The sequence below is a fragment of the Sceloporus undulatus genome, chromosome 9 (genome assembly GCF_019175285.1).
Source record: "Sceloporus undulatus isolate JIND9_A2432 ecotype Alabama chromosome 9, SceUnd_v1.1, whole genome shotgun sequence".
NCBI classification, from domain to species: Eukaryota; Metazoa; Chordata; class Lepidosauria; order Squamata; family Phrynosomatidae; genus Sceloporus; species Sceloporus undulatus.
Window position 1 is genome coordinate 7,333,963 of NC_056530.1, and position 16,941 is coordinate 7,350,903.

The 16,941-nt window shown below is 38.7% G+C and overlaps 1 protein-coding gene across 1 annotated transcript in view; it reads right to left on the bottom strand.

The window, feature by feature from the left end:
• PUM1 (pumilio RNA binding family member 1) overlaps window positions 1-16,211 on the bottom strand; it is a 721,963-nt gene extending 705,752 nt beyond the window's left edge. Inside the window, exons 1-5 of the mRNA XM_042440112.1 lie at window positions 16,127-16,211; window positions 12,340-12,713; window positions 5,751-5,819; window positions 4,634-4,742; window positions 3,728-3,906 (exon numbers count right to left, since the gene is read on the bottom strand). Of these exons, the coding sequence (XP_042296046.1) occupies window positions 3,728-3,906; window positions 4,634-4,742; window positions 5,751-5,819; window positions 12,340-12,702 (720 nt within the window). The 5' untranslated portion in view covers window positions 12,703-12,713; window positions 16,127-16,211. The remainder of the gene's footprint in view (window positions 1-3,727; window positions 3,907-4,633; window positions 4,743-5,750; window positions 5,820-12,339; window positions 12,714-16,126) is intronic.
• Between the last annotated feature and the right edge of the window lie 730 nt (window positions 16,212-16,941).

The following is a 16,941-nucleotide window of genomic DNA, read 5'->3' on the forward strand; positions in this document are numbered from 1 at the left end:
GCCATCCAGTCCAACCCTTCTGCCATGCAGGAAATCAAAATCAAAGCATCCCCGACAGATGGCCATCCAGCCTCTGCTTAAAGACCTCCAAGGAATGAGACTCCACTACACTCCGAGGAAGGAGTGTGTTCCACTGTCGGACAGCCCTTACTGTCAGGAAATTCTTCCTAATGTTGAGGTGGAATCTCTTTTCCTGTAGCTTGCAGGAAATAAACACTTCCAGAACATGGCTAAATAGCCCGAAAACCCCACAAACAAGTATATTCCTAATTACTTGGCAAGTAATAGCACCCTAAACAATGGTTTTACTGAGGTCTGTTGAACTAGATGCAATAGGACAGGAATCAAAGGACACGAATGGAATCAAGATTTTGGATTCCACACAAAGATCAGAAATGGGAGGAGATGAAACTTTGAAGCTTCAATCCTAAACACAATCTGTTCTAAATATGGTTTGATGTTGTCTGATGGCAATAAAACTTAAAGCTACAGAATCTACTACAGAATCAAGGAACTAGCAAAGAGAACAACCATGACCGTGAAGATGGACTAACTTTAATCAATGTACCATAATGATCTCAGGTCATTATAAGCAGGATGATGAGACCAGCAACTACATTTTGGTGAGTGTCTGTTGCCATAAGACAAGAGTAGGTAACTGCAGCAGGGTGCAAAACTGGAGCAGTTCAATTTTCAGCCAAAGCCTGAAATCAGAAGTCACTTCCAGTGCAATGTCTGGGCTTGTTGCACTGCATTCAGGGGCTGGAGTGTTTAAAACAAATTTACTGCTTGTAGAGGTATCCAGAAATAGTGATAGACCTTTGAGGGAGGGTGAGGGAATGATGTATTGTCAGAGATGCATTGCTGATTATCTACAGGTGTCAAGCGCTGGAAGAAAGGGGATGGGATTCATATGACCAATAGGCTATTTCCCCCATTCCCACCCACAGTAGGCAGGAGAATAACTGTGAATAGTGGCTTCCAAGGATAGTCCAAATGAAATTTGATAAATTCTTTGATGAGCAAGATTAAAAGGATTTCATTCACCAATAACTATTTTCCTAACCTGGGGAATTATGCCAATCTGATGACACCTGTCTATAGGAGTGACTGGATTTGTTCTTCGATTCCCCTTCTGAGTATGGATCTTGGCAGAAGACCTAATCATGGGCCTCTAGTCCATCCAAAGGTGGAAATGGATAGCAATACTCCTATGCCCATATATCCTGAAGTACAGGAGAATCAAACAAAGAATTCCTTGAACTGAAGGAATAACATAATAATACACTCTAGCATTAATACTGTATGTGGTGGGGGTTCCTTCAAAAGCGATTCAGCTCTAGATGGTTCCAAGAGTAGCTCTGCATTTACACAAGACTTATTTGTGTGAGCCACAGATACCAAGAATAACAAAGCACAATCAGAACTACAGTGGTCCCTCCATATTCGCTAGGGTTAGGGCCACAGGACCCTCCATGAAAGTGAAAAAAACTGCAAATAACAAAAACACTGTGTTTTTACCTGAGAGAACGCCTTTCTAGGAATCTCTAGCTCTTCCAGTGCAGCTCTGTGGGCAACATCTGCCAGACATTGACCACAGAGCTGCACTGGAGGAGCTACAAATGCCTAGTGGAGTGTTTGATTTAGGAATCTTTAGGTACTTCAGTGGGACTTTTGATTCAAGTTGACCACAGAGTTGCACTGGAGAACCTAGATATTCCTAGAGAGAACATACTAATACAATCTGTGAATAATCAAATCTGCAAAAGTCAAATCCACAAATGTACTGAAGTGACTTAACGCAGTCCCGATGATGATGTGAGGGAATGCCTCACCCGGAAGGTGCAAGTGAAGGGCAGAGCAAGCTGCAGGTGTCCAGGATACCCGGGGTATGGAAAAAAGAGCCGTTTGTGCTACCGCTCTGACAGTCTTGGAGACAGGGAGGGCTGGGCAGGCAGGGAGAGCTGACCAAGCCAAGCAGGCTTTGTATACAACAAGGTTTCCTGCTAAGTACTTGCATGTCATAAGCATTTGAATTAAAATTACCATATTGAAATATAATCTGATGTTTTTAAAAAATTTATTTGGTGTGCACTGGAAGAGGGGTGGTCTTATATGGTGGGTATATCCCAAAATCTATATTTTAATTGGAAAAGTTGGGTGTCGTCTTATACGCCCAGTTGTCTTATACGCCGGAAAATACGGGATTTTAAAAATATTTTCAAGCTGTGGATGGCTGAACCCATGGATAAATAATCTGTGGGTGCAGATGGATGATTGTATCATACTAGCCTCATCCACTGTATTTCTTATGGTTTGCTAAACAAATTGTTTTTGTTAACTACAATGTCTGCATGCAATGACAAAATAGGAAAAGGCTAAAATGGATATGTGGGAAGAAGACAAAATACATGACCTCTGTGCCTAGTGCATTCCTCTCTTCACTCACCACATATTAGGTGTAAATCAACTCTTTGTAATTTCGTGATTGAGTAAATTCCCTAAGGAAATGACTTGACTGGAGTTGTGTAATGCTCAGTATTAAATAAATAAATAAATGACACTAACTTGCTTAGCACACATTATAAAGAACATAAATGTACAATGCTGGAGAGGCTATGATGTCAGGGGGATGTACTTGCATATGTGAATTAAATGTGACAAAATACACAATTTCTGGTTTACAATACTTGCTCAGACCTCCAGCATGACTAAACACAATATTATGTTCTGCTCAAAATTACTCTGTCTCTTGGCTTTACAAGAGGAAAACAAAAACTTAGAATATAAAGATCAAATCTGTTTCTTCCTCGCAATTCCTAGCAATAGAATCTCTCCCCTGAAAACTGGTGGAATAATGATGAGAAGTATGGTTAATGGAAAAACTATCACATCCATTGTCCATAATTCATTTGGTACTAAAACTGATTTGCATCTATTGATGGCAATGACTTTATATTAACATCTATGCAAATCCTACAATAAAAATTAAAATTAAATAAACAAACTTCTACATCCAGGGTAATTTCTGTACTGGGAAAGCTAGATGCTGCAATGTGCATTCTTTATGCAATTAAGACAAATTTACAGGATTTTCTTAATTGTATAAAGATTTCTAATATTACTAATTTTCATGACTTATTTTTACTTGGAAAGGAAGTGCATCTAGGAATCTGCAAAGCACCAGATGCCTGCACTCTGCTCATGTACAGTGTAAACTGTTCTCTGTTACCTCCTTGATGTTTGACATTTCTTCAGACATTACAAAGAAATCTCAAACAAATTTAAGGATAAAAACTCAAGAAACTGGATTCTGCATCCAGTGCTGTTCCCTGTACATGTCTGTATTCCTAGAGAACTGTGGCATATAGGAGTCTCAACCTTTAAAAAGTAAAATATTAGTGTTTTAATGAAGTAAAAAATTAATGTGTAGAGCCAGTATAAAGAAACTCTATAGTTAGAAGACAGCCAGATGCTCATTTCTAGACAACTTCTCCCTTCCCCTACTAGCCAATGCTAAAATGCAGCAACCTATTTCAGTGATATATATCATGTTTAGAAGAGACACTATTTAATAATAATAATAATAAATTTTATTTATATACCGCTTTTCCAAAAGACCAAAGCGGTTTACATAGAATTAAAACCAATTACAAACATATCATAAAATAGATAATAAATTGTGTATTTAGACACAGTGATGCTACATATCATCTGATATACTTACAAATCCTCCTTTTCTGAGACATGAATCCCCAGGGGATGAGCTCAACACATACTCTACCATGCTAACTCCAAGTCCACCACTTTCTGATCGTGGTGACAGCACTGAGTTAACCTCATTATTCACATGGAATCCCTGACCAGGTCTTCTCTGAACCATGATTGGTTGGGAAACAGAATGATCTGTAACAAAAATACAAATAAATTCAATAGTCTTTCACAGTACTTGATGAGAAAAAACTAGCAGCAGAAACTCTAAGAGGTCTCTTTTCTTCAACATGAAATTGCTTTTCATTTGGGGAAAGTCAGTTTCCCAGCCTCTGCAAAAGATCCCCAAAGGGAGGCAAAAAACAGAGTCAAGATATTTGTGGACATCAGGAAGCTTTGGCATTAAACAAGTATTTCTGTTAACTGCTGAAAGCAGAAGGCACCAAAGTAGTATTTCCAACAATTATTAATGGGATAACCACATACATCCTTTTAAATCCCACCTCTTACCTCCTTGTTTTAGATCAGCTCTTCTAAAAGCTAAGAGTTCTTCTAAGAATTCCAAGAGCTTAGAATTCAGGCAAAATAGTAACAAAACAATCAAAATCAGCTATTTTGGTTTGTATTTGAGGACCAGCAGTTTTATTAAGACAAAAAAGCAACAGATATAATTCATGTGATCAGAGCAAGTTTTGGCCTCAATTCTATTCCATACCCACATAGCAGAGTCAGTGCACACAACAATTTTAAAATAAGAGATATTTTCATCTTTAACTTTACAACTATTTTGACCTATCATTTATCATTTTTTCTAAAAGCACTTGTACTGCAAAGAACTGTGAGAAGGAGAAGTTTCTAGATATTTTTTTTTAAAAAGAACAATTTATTTCAAGTGATCTACAGTTATGGTAAGCTGAAGTACCTGATGCGCCCCAAGCACTGTCTCTCCACTGATCACCCAAAAATATTCCTTTTGGTCCATCCTTGGTTGAATCATCAGACTCCCAAAATTTCTTCCCTGGCAAAAGCTGCTGTAAAATAAAGAAGGTATTTTAAAGGGCTATCTTAAAAAGATGAAGTCAAGATGTAAGAATTATAGTATAAAGTTTTCAATTGTCTATCTGTGTCTCTAAAATATTGAATTAGCACAAAAAGTATCTGAAAGCCAGAGATCACTGACTGTGAAAGAATGCATGCAAGATCTAGCTTTGAAGGCGAGGTATTACTAATTCTCTCCCTCCTACACAGAAATGAGTCAGCAAAACTTCTATGAATGAAGGAAAACAGAGGCATCCCAATAGGTTACCAACATACACGATTGGAGTACCACTGGATCTAGAAGGACAGCCCACCTTCCCGCTTCTTTCTCTGAGCTCTGGGCACTTCTTTCCCATTAATGGATGAAACGGAGATTATGATGGAGTGAGGGATGAAAGTAAGTGAGGGAGGAAAAGGAGGGTAAGGGGCGCTTGGCAACAAGCCGGCCATGTCTGCATTTTTCTCAGGGGGAAAAAAAGAGGCAATGAAGGTGAGTGGGACAGGGAAAAGGGGGCAGCCAAAGTAAGGAGAGAGGGAGAAAAGCGGCAAAGGGAAACAGAAGGAGAAGAAAGAGGTGGCATAAGCGGGGGGGGGGGGGGGGGGGGAGAAAGAGGTGGAGAAGGCAAATTTTGGAAAAGCAGGATGTCATATGTACAGTCTCCATTCTCTTGAAACAATATATTCTAAATCACAGACCTTGCTATATAGCAATCATATGCTAAATAATGAATAGCACTCATCCACAATGTAAAGCTGAATAAAGGTAATTTAGGAAACATCAGCCCCTTTAAAAAAGATAAAGCAATAATATGTAGAGTTAAGACCATTATAGAACAGGTTTTTATCTCAAAGAATCATGCAAGGGTACTATTGCTATGCCCATCTCTGGAATGAGGTGGGTCTGGCACTTGTAACTAGATCAAGACTAGGAACCATTCTAACTTCCCTGGGATAGAAATACAATAGGAAGATAGAAACACAACAGGAAATTATACACTTACTTCTCCCATAGCCCTTCCTTCCAGAGCAAGAGCTTGAAAATCATGATTTAATTCATCCATAGATCGAACCTATGAAACATTGGAAGAGGCAAGCAGATGCTTTATTATGAGATAGAAAAATTAAACAATAAAAAAAGAACAAGCTCTTTGTAAAAAAAACAACAACAACAATGAAAACAGTTGCAACGGACAGGGACAAAAAATAGTAAGACACATTAAGGCTGTTGAAACAGAGATATATTAAAAAATGAACATAGGTGGATAAATACCTGGCTTTTCAATTAAGAAAAACACCACAAAAAAGGAAACCTTATTGTAGCTAAACCAAAGCAGTAAAGCCATGTCTAGGGGACACATATCTTTAAAATTCAGATGCTCATTATCTTTGTGAAAACTTTTTGGATTTGTGAATTATCTTTCAGAAGCTGTGGGTCACAATGTAATTAAAAATAATAATAATAATGATCCATAATTCTCCCTTTGCTGAATTGTTAAGTAATGAAACTTTCTTCTGTGCTACAGTAGGGTTGTCCTCTTTCATTCGCTTTTTAATCTAGCTCTTGTACATGTGTTGGCTCATGGCCACTGAAGTAACTAGGAAGTGGAATAAAATGTCAACATGTAAGCAAATGAATATTTTTACACTGCTGACAAAACATCTACATCATTTCCACTATTGCTGGCAGCTGCTGGTATATGAAGAAACACTGTGTAGTACAGCAGAAGTCATCAAAATAAAAATGCATCAAAATCCCAAGTATCTCCCTACTTATAATCCAAAATGAGCAAAGAAAAACATCATTTGGTTATCAATATTTGTTCTAAAGATATTAACATTAATTCAAGATGCGGAGCAAAATAAGGCAGCATGTAATCTTAAAAAGCATGAACAGAATGGCACCTCTCCCTGACAGTGCTTAAGAGAAAAGAATTGGTCAGATAGGGCATTTGTCCAATTCAGATCATACAACGGTCTTCAAAAATAATCCCATAAGTATTGTTTAAATCAGGGGTAGGCAACCTGCGGCCCGGTGAGGCCTTGGGACCGGCCCCAGCCCGGTCCTGCCGCAGATTGCCGCCGGGGCCTTTGGGGGGCAACTGTCTATACAAGCCTCAGAAACATGCATTTATATTAACTTTTTTAAAAAAATCAGCAAATTTTTTCACGTGTCCTCCATTTTTTTTTAAAAAAGTGTCTTCCATTTGAAAATTATGTCCTACATTTGTCCTGGTTTATTTATATATATATTTATTTTTTAAAAAAAAAATATTTAATTATTTATTTTTTGGCTTCGGCCCCCCAGTTGTCTGAGGGACAGCAACCCGGCCCCCGGCTCAAAAAGATTGCCTACCCCTGGTTTAAATAAAGTAAGGTCCCCAGATGCTTTCCCCAGTCTCTGCATCTTTGAGATTCTCTAACTGATGGTCAAACTGAAGAGGGTGAGACTGTGAGCCTCAGCGCTGGGGAAGACTGTGCGGCCAAGGAAAGGCCTAGACTGCCTCCCCCGGACTTAAGGAAGGCCCCCTTCCAAGGCAAAGGTGAGCCCGGGGGGGGGGGTAAGAAAGAGGGAGGGAGCCACAGGCTTGCCTTTTGTGAGTAATCAAAACCACAAATGGCAAGTTCTCGATACAGAGGGACAACTGTGTTTCCTTGTGCTGTTTCTTTTCCTAAAACTGATTGGCACAACTGGAAGTAGGCAGAGTCCAAAATTATAATCAACAAACTTCTTTGGGCCACTGATAGGTTTTAATTAATTATTATAATTAATTATTAATTACTAGTCATTTATAACTAAATTATTATTAATTATTAATACTTATTATTAATTACTAATTACAAATCCCAGAATGCAACAGGAGGCAGCCAGAGCAGTTAAAGTGAAATAGCCATGTTTTAAGAGTGTGGTGCGATAATCTCCATAGAATTAGACATCACTCTCTTGTGCTCGAAGCAGGATTCTTGGCTACTCAATCAGCTCAACTTAAACGTTTCCTCCCAGGCCTCGAGTCTCAATTTAAGCTGTCTATTTTTTAGTCCTTCCTTCAAGAAACTTCAACAAAATACTGCAAACCTCTACTTTATGTCCCTAGCCTAAGCAGTAGCGGCACTAAACACAGCCATGTGAAAGGATGATCTTATGACCACAAGATGAACACAGTTTAAAAAGAACTTTGGATGCCATCTGAGAAGGGTAAAGTGGAAAACAGGAAGTGTTCTCAAAGAGGGGAAAGAAATAGTTTTGTCCCAGAAACAACTACCAAAAGCAACGCAACGAGAAGCAAGCCCACTAGACTTCTGATGACTCCACTGAGCCAGTAGCGTTTTTAGTAGATTAGTATATTATTTTAGTATTTTAGCAGCTTATCAGGTTGTATTTTATCATCTGTTTTTGATTATATATGTTTGATATCCCCCCATTTGGTGGAAAGAGTTATAAATAAACATCATCATCATCATCATTATAGAATTAAACATAAAATATTATGAAACATATACCTTAAGATGCTACTATCACAGTGGACAGAAGAGAACTGAGGAGAGATGCTGAGGCAAGACGGTGCACGCACAGTTTTTCATAGATCATTTTTGTGATTACTATTCTCACTCTCTAGCAATTAGTTATAAAAACTTGTTGAAGACTTTGATAATTTAAGATTGATTATTAAATCAGGGAGCATCCAGCTAAAAACCTTTGGATTAAGAAAAAAACTTTAGACTTCAGAAGCATGAAACAAGCTTAAAGGTTTGTTGGTCTGTTTGTGGAATTAGAAGTATGCTAAAGAAGAACAAGGGAACTACAGAAAACTGGTCAAACTGTCTTCAAGAGAAGATAGATATCTTTTGTTGTTGTGTGCCTTCAAGTAGTTTTCAACTTACAGTGACTCTAAGGTGAACCTACCACAGAGTTTTCTTGCCAAGATTTGTTCAGAGGGGGGTTGTATTTGCCTCTCTCTGAGGATGAGAGTGTAACTTGTCCAAGATCACCCAGTGGGCCAAGTGGGGATTGCAATCCTGACCTCTAGACTCCAATACTCAAACCATTGCACCATGTTGGCTCTCCTAGGGTGGATGGCCTAGGCATTCAAATCTTCAATTCTTCAAAACATTCATTGTCTTGCTAGCCATGTGGGCAGGTGCACTGACCTGCAAAAATACCACCTTTCCACAGCTTCATTTTTCTTTCAATGCCTCCTTTAATCCAGAAAGCAAGTTTCTTCAGAAGGGCCATTATTCTTCATTAACTGTTTGGCCGTTCTGAAGAAACCATTATACCATGCTAGCTCTCATAGATACATGTGCCTACATTTGTTTGTTCCTTCCCAAGAAGGAAGCCTGAGAAATAGAGACAAAAGCTGGTCACTGAAGATCTTCTTGAGGATTCTAAGGGCTCTCTCACACTTAAGTTTTGTACCAAGTAGATTTGGATTTCTGCGGCAATGAGGTACTGAATCGAAGTTCCCACTACATTTACAATTGAATCTCTCCATGGCATTTTAGCTCTATTGCCATTCACACTGCTGTCATATCGATTTAAAATGGAGCTTCCATTTTGAACACGTTTGATTGTTCTCAATTTTTTTAATGTCAATCAAGTGATGCGCATCTTCGTCATTCTGCTTCCGCTTTCACTGTTGGTGACTTGACTCTGCTTCTGTTGTCACAGGTAGTTCAAATCCAAACACAAAAAGTGTATAAATGTATGAATATGCCTTCCAATGCTAAGCTGAGGGAACTGAAGGCAATGGTGGAAATACCGACTGGATTTATGAAGCCGGTGTCTTCACTTCAGCAACCATGTGCTGAGAGGAAAAGAAACAGTTGAGAGGGCAAGGCCAGGTGGGATGTGTATGTTCCACACATGTGCATGTAACCCCTTCCTTCCTGTTTGGAAGAATCGGTTCAGAGTGCCTCAAATTGAATCCACATCTTTTCAAAAGATGCGGGAAAGAACCCAGTATCGAATATACTGGGGTAAGCGTGTTTTCAGGCAGCGTGTTACCAAGTGTGCTCGGTGTGAATATGAACATCACAGAAATAACCCGGTTTCCACACCAGGTTATTTTGTAGTGTGAATGAGCCCTATATCAAAAACAAATGTGTCAACAGTTCTTGGTGATGTCTACCTGAGAGTTCTTTAAAAAGTTAAACATAAAATTACTGACTTCTAATGATTTCTAACATCACAATTTTTATAGGAGAAGTAGTTCCCTTGTAGACGACAAGCAGGCAATTTGAAATTTCATGATATATGGTAAAAGAGATTTGGCATATACAGTTGGCCCTCCATTTTTGCAGGGGATCTGTTCCGTTCCCCCCCCCCCACGCAAACGAAGGCTTGCATTTATTCAAGCCTCATAAGTTTGAATGGAAGAAGCCCTGTGAGCATGGCATGGGCTAGCATGCCATTGCAAATAGCAGAGGTTTCCCCTCTGTGTATATTCAAGGGCACAGGTCTCATATCCATGACTTAGGAGGGATGACCATAGTGGAATATGGTTCAAGCAACCTCCTTTATGTTTCTCTTCAAATCACACATCAAAGTGACATTCTGTCCGGAAACAAATGACACTAATTCCCAAGGTCTTTAAACACAGAGACACAAACATAGTCAAGAAAACACACAAATTATTATGTTCCATGAGCAGAAAAAAAGAATAGGCCTGATAGAGACAATCAGATCTCCGTCTCAATTGCAATACCCCAGTTATATAACACTCTTCTCAAAGAAATACCTAGTTTAGCCTACCTAGTTTACTTTCCTTCATAAAAATTAGGTGGCAGGTTAAAACTTGTTTATTTGTGGAAATGTTTAGTAAGGAATAATTTGAATCATGACTACTGAGAACTTTTACACATAGTTTTTTGCTCCTTTACATGTTTTTTTTACAGTTTTACTAGTAGATGTTCCTTTTGCCTTTCTTTTACTGCTACATGCTTCACTCTTTTTTATGCTATATTCTAAATATGTTTTGCCTTTTTAAAACTATGTAGTCCATAATAAATATCTGAAATAAAATAGAAGTCAATTTCACCAGTGGAGAAACATCTCACATTATTATGCAATATATCTGACACATAGAGAGTAGGTTCTATTTTTATTGATGGAGCACTTCTTTTGCAAAGCATGGCTTATCTTCACATTCTGTTATCAAAATACATAACTTTAAAAAAAATAAGTCAGAAATATTGTGCTTTTAAAACAGGAATACACTGTTTTACCATGATAGCTCATTTGACTTACAGTGGAATATAGTATAGTGAAATGTGCTAAATAGTAAGAGAGCTAAATAGTAAGAGAGCTAAATAGTTTCGCTCTCACCTTGGATTAAAGTTACATCTTCTGAGAAATTTAACCCACTTGAATATCACATTAGTTTAGGAAGGTGCTTTTTAAAATTATTTGAACAATAGTGATCTTAGCACTCACTATGTTTATTTCCCACCCTCTCTTTTAAGATTATTCAAATCATATGAATGCTAAGATTACAATTTACCTACTGTTACTGTGAAGATGACAAGATGCTCAAAGAAGGGGAATTTGAATCTCATTGTGAAAAATCCTACTGTAGCCCTCAGTTCCTCTGCAAGCCAAGATGTGGGTACAGCTTCCTTACACAAATGTCAACACAAATGGAGGCCCCCAAACAGAGATGCCATGCACACACAACAGCAATTCTTCTGTTTCCTTCCTACATAAGCTACACAAGGTGTAACCATTATTTCACCCTTTCATCAAATGAAGAAAGTTAGGGAAGACTAATCACTCTAGTCTCCAACTTCCATCACTGTCAACTGATGATCAAAGAAAACACAGTTCCAATTACCAACCCTACAGTGGCCTGTTACAGACTGCCAAAATAAAGCTGCTTCAGGTCTCTTTGGAGGTATGCTATTTAAATGATGCATGGGTCCTAAGAGTCCGGAGGTCGCGCCAAAGTCACACTCCATTCCTAAGGACTGGAGTGCAGCTTTGGTGCAGCTTCCGGATTCTTAGGATACATGCATCATTTAAACAGCATACCTCCAAAGAGACCCAAAGCAGCTTTATTTTGGCAGTCTGGAACAGGCCAGTGTTGGGTCCTGTAAGTGTACAAAGATTCATAAGAGGGCACCCATCCACAAGACTTTCCTTGGCTCAGTGAGTACATTTTCAAGCAGCCTAGGTAATGTGGAGAAAACAACCTGTTAAGAAAAAGATACTACACAGCCCCTGAGAAGCAGGGGGTGGGGACTTGGCAAGTTAGAGTTTTCCCCACCTCAAGGAGTGGTAAGACATATAGTCAGGTAGAGATCAAACATCCGGCTACATCAAGAAAATTTGGCTGTGGTGCTCAAAGAACTGGAAATGTTGTTACCCAGCAAAGAAAATAACAGCAGCTTGTTTGAAAAAGTAATGAATCCCTGCAAAGAAAGACAAGTTGTGAATATATACACATTTTGTTATGGGATTCTCTCAGTGCTATAACCTAGGAAAAGGCATGTGAATCTGAAGCTCAGTATGTTATGATATGAAAACTCATAAAGATAATACAGATTTTCACAGGCTTGCTCAGCTCATTTGTTCATCTAAAATATTTAATTTTTTACCTGATGTTCAGCGTGAATGTTATCCCCAGTAGGCCACCGATGTTTGCTGTTATTATAGCTGCCTCCACCACTTCCGCCTCCCCCAAGCTGCTCACCATGCTGCCTCTGAAAGAAGTAATCCACCATTGCGTCGTCCTGGGAGCGGCCTGCAATCCCTATAGATCCAGGAACAGGGCTAGAGTGGGTCCCTGCTGCAAGGGCTTGATTTGCAGCTGGCTGTTGCTGAGCCTGGGACCCTGTTCCAGATGTCAAAACAACAGGCATGTTGGGATTAGCTGTATCTTGACTATGCTGTTTCAGGTGAGGGCTGAAGGAGTCCTGCCAGAGCACTGCTTTTCTCTTCAAAACACACGCAACGCTCATTCCACCAATACCTATGGAAATACAGGTTCAAAAGGCTTAATTGAACTAGTTCCAGAATATATATGAGACATTTTTTTTTAAAAAAACACCAAATTAACTCTTATTACTCTAATCAACAGAATTCACAAACCCATACAGTAGGACACAAACACACACTAGAAAACAACAATAAGCATTAACAAACCTCTGTATAATAAAACCAAGGTTTCCACACACAATTATAACTTTTAACCCCATTGTTCTAAGAAAAAAACCAGCTGTAGTTTCTGTAATAAATTATGTTAGGGGAAAAGGGAATGTAATAATATTTGGGTCTTCTTCCTAGATATAAAATGATCAGTGGTTTTAAAAGACCACTATGGAGATCATGGTGAAAGTTAGATTAAAAATGATTTAAAAGTTTTAATTTCTTTTGAACCATAAGGATATAATCTGTTACAGTAGGGTATTCACTTGCAATAAAAAACTAAAACCAAACTATACTCATCCCTCTACATTTATGGCTTTACCTTTGCCAATCTCATTATTCACGGATTTTATTAGTATGTTCTCTCTAGGAATATTTGGGTCCTCCAGAGCAACTCTGTGGTCAACTTGAAATAAAAGTTTCACTGAAGGACCTAGAGATTTCTAGGGAGAACACTCCACTAGGCATTTGTAGCTCCTCCAGCTCAACTCTATGGTCAATGTCTGGAAGATGTTTACCACAGAGTTGCATGGAGGACCTAGAGATTTCTAGAGGGGTGTTCTCTCAGGTAAAAACACAGTGTTTTTGTTATTTGAGGTTTTTCAACATTCACGGAGGTCCTGTGTCCCAAACCCCAGCGAATGTGGAGAGATAAGTGTAGTACTAGTACTAGCTGGAAAGCACTGCTTAGGATGGGAGTCAATACACAAAAGACATTATTCCTGGTAGTCTTCAAGTGGATCTCAGATTCTTGTGGAACATCAGGAGCATTTAATCAGAAAATCTTAGACTGGCTAGGCGATAAGGGGGAAAGGGCACCATTATGTATCCTGCTCCTAAGTTGTTTACAGCTGTATAGTACTAAAACTATGAACCTACTTGGTAGCAAATAGGTAAGCAGTGCAGAGCCTCTGACATAAGGTGCTACATGCTAATATGCTAAAGCCAAGAAGCCACATTTTCAATTTGCTGCAGCTTCCACACTAGCCTCTTAGAATACACTGCAGTAATCCAATTTTGAGATTACCAACACATATATTACTGCAACTATCATATGCATAAGTAGCATATCTATGATCCTTCCTGAAACCAAATCTCATCTGTATCAAATGGTGTTTACATTCTTACCAGATGTCCAGAAAAGTATATCATATCAAGCATCTCTAGACTTGAACACACAGACACCATGTAGGTGTTAACACAAATAAAATCAAGACAAGCTGAGAACATCTGCCCCCAGCCTGGGTTAAAGTAGGCCAAAGGGAGAAGAAACCAAGTCACTGTTCCATTAGACAGTGAGGGTCACAAGTACCACTGGGAGGTACTGTAACTCAGGCCTGTTACAGACAGCCAAAATAAAGCTGCTTCGAGACACAGTGGTGGTATGGTGTTTCAATGATGCACGTGTCCTAAGAGTCCAAAAGTCGCACCAAAGCCACATTCCAGCCCTAAGGACTGGAGTGTGGCTTTGGTGCGACTTCTAGACTCTTAAGACGCATGCATAATTGAAACACCATACCTCCACTGTGACTCGAAGCAGCTTTATTTTGGCTGTCTGTAACAGGTCTCAGTACCAAAATACGGTAAATGCTCTGTTTCCAGAGGCTCAGTAACAGTATTGACAGTTAACAGATCTTAAACAGATCTTAAAATATGTTTATGTTTATCTTAAACATAAAAAGAGCATGTATAAAGAAGGAAGGAAGGATAAATCACTCAGAAAGAGTAGAGATGTGTAGACCAAGCTTACAGGAATAGTTTAAGGAAAACTAAAGCTGAGTACAAACTGGGACTAGCGAGAAAAGCAAGGAGTAACCAAAGAAGATAATGACTTCAAGCTGCATATAGTACAAATAAGCTGGCCATTGAGTTCCTTCAGTGGCAAAAGTATTTTTCTTAAAGGCATCGCCAGTGGGCCAAGCAAGAATTGCTAGGTGAACTGCTGCTCCATGTGTTCTACAAACAAGATATATATTACATGGGAATGGTTCAGATTGTATTCAAAAACAATAGAAGAGACTGGGATATTGATTTCAATGGCAGCAGTGTGTATGTGTATATATGTCCCACAGGGTGTATGTGCCACATATGAAAAATGCACATGTTATCAGAGAAAGGGTGTATTCTAGGAAAATGGCAAAGGGGAAATATTATTTAAAAAGAGAGTGAGCAACCATTTGATATTCACTATTTCAAATGAGACACTGAAAGTGGAAGTAGACAAGAGAGGGAATAAGTCAAAGCCATAACCAACCTTAAAAAACTTGCCTATAAGAAATACATGTCAGATCTGTTATAGCAGTTTCTTAACTGTAGAGTACCCCTTCAGAAATGTTTTACCTGACATCTCCTTTCTTAAGCTTTAGGCAACAGCACTAAATCATTTCATTTCTCTGCCGTCTTAGTGAACAGTGATGCTGAGTATGCAGAAATAATGCAGTTTGAGACCATTTTAACTGCCCTGGCTCAGTGCTATGGAATTATGGGAATTGTAGTGATAGAGAAGGCTAAATATTTGACAAAACTACACTTCCCCAGAACTCCCTAGCATTGGGCCAAGGCAGTTAAAACAGTCTCAAACTGGGTTATTTCTGCAGTGCGTTTTGGACCTATAGTGTCACCTTGAAATTGTACTACATTGTTTTATGCTGCATTGCACTGTTTCATTAATTTTGCAATTTAATACTGTCTTGTTTTATCTTGTAAAAAACCTGGAAATTAAAAACCAGTATTTTTTTTAAAAGTAACTTTAAGTTTCTATGTTCTTTTTCTAGTATTCTCATGCAGAAGCCATCAGAGTACAAGTTACTCCACAAGTGGACTGAAGTGCTTGAAGTAACTTATATTTTTTAGCCTAAGTACAACTTTGTTGAAGAAGATAGGCTTTCTTGTTTTCAGCCTAATACAACCCTATGAAATGAATGGGGTTGCCATAAGCAGACAGTCAGCTTGAAGTTACATACACATACTAGCCACTAATACTTAAGCATATTTAGAAATGCAAGTCTGGACCTGGATCACGTGTCCATATACTCATTCAGTCTCTCCATTAGATTGCTCAACATCTGATGAAAAGAAATGGGTAAACTGAATCTACGGAGTGCAGCACACTCCATTTCTAATTTAGTAGAAAATCAATGGGTCTTCCTCATGCACTCCTTCGCTCTCTCCTTCTTAAGCTTGCAACTGTAAGCATTTAGAAGTAACAGCATCAACAATGAAACAAAAATTAATTACATTATCAGACTGAATCCAGGAACTGTGCTTATTTTAAGTCAAGTTGGCGAATAAGCAGGACTTGAAACCACAATTTCATCCTGATAAAGAGTTAAAAGAAAACACAGTTTGCACGTAACAAACAATTTAAAGTGGGAAATGAAACTTCCTATCTCCTCCAGAGAAGCAGACAGAAGAAGGAATGTGCTATCTTGAGACACACCAGAATGTCATGGTTTCCACAAATCTGAGTTGGGCCACTGTACTTCAGGTTATAAGTTTAATATGTAATGTTCTGTTTCCAAATGCTAAGTGGTAGTAAACAGGGATGGGAAAATGAGCCTCCACTCGAAATGTACAGGGGCTAAACCCATTTTCAAAAATCTTCACATAAAAAAATGAGTTCTTAATTCATCTGACTATCTGCTCTATGGCTGCATCTGTACTGCAGAAATAATCCAGTTTGATACCACTTTCACTGCCATGGCTGAATGCTATGGAATTATGAGAACTGTAGTTTTGTGAGACATTTAGCCTTTTCTGTCAGAGTTCAAGTGCCACAACAAACTGCAAATCCCAGGATTCCATAGCATTGAGACATGTCAGTTAAAGTGCTATCAAACTTGATTATTTCTGCAGTGAGGATGCAGCCTATGCAACAAAACACCAGATCAACATGATCCAGAGTGTAACCTACATTGGCCTGTACTCAGGCACTGGACTTAGCCATTTCTAGGGCCTGTTACAGACAGCCAAAATAAAGCTGCTTCGAGTCACTTTGGAGGTATGGTATTTCAATGATACGTGCATCCTAAGAGTCCAAAGGCCGCACCAAA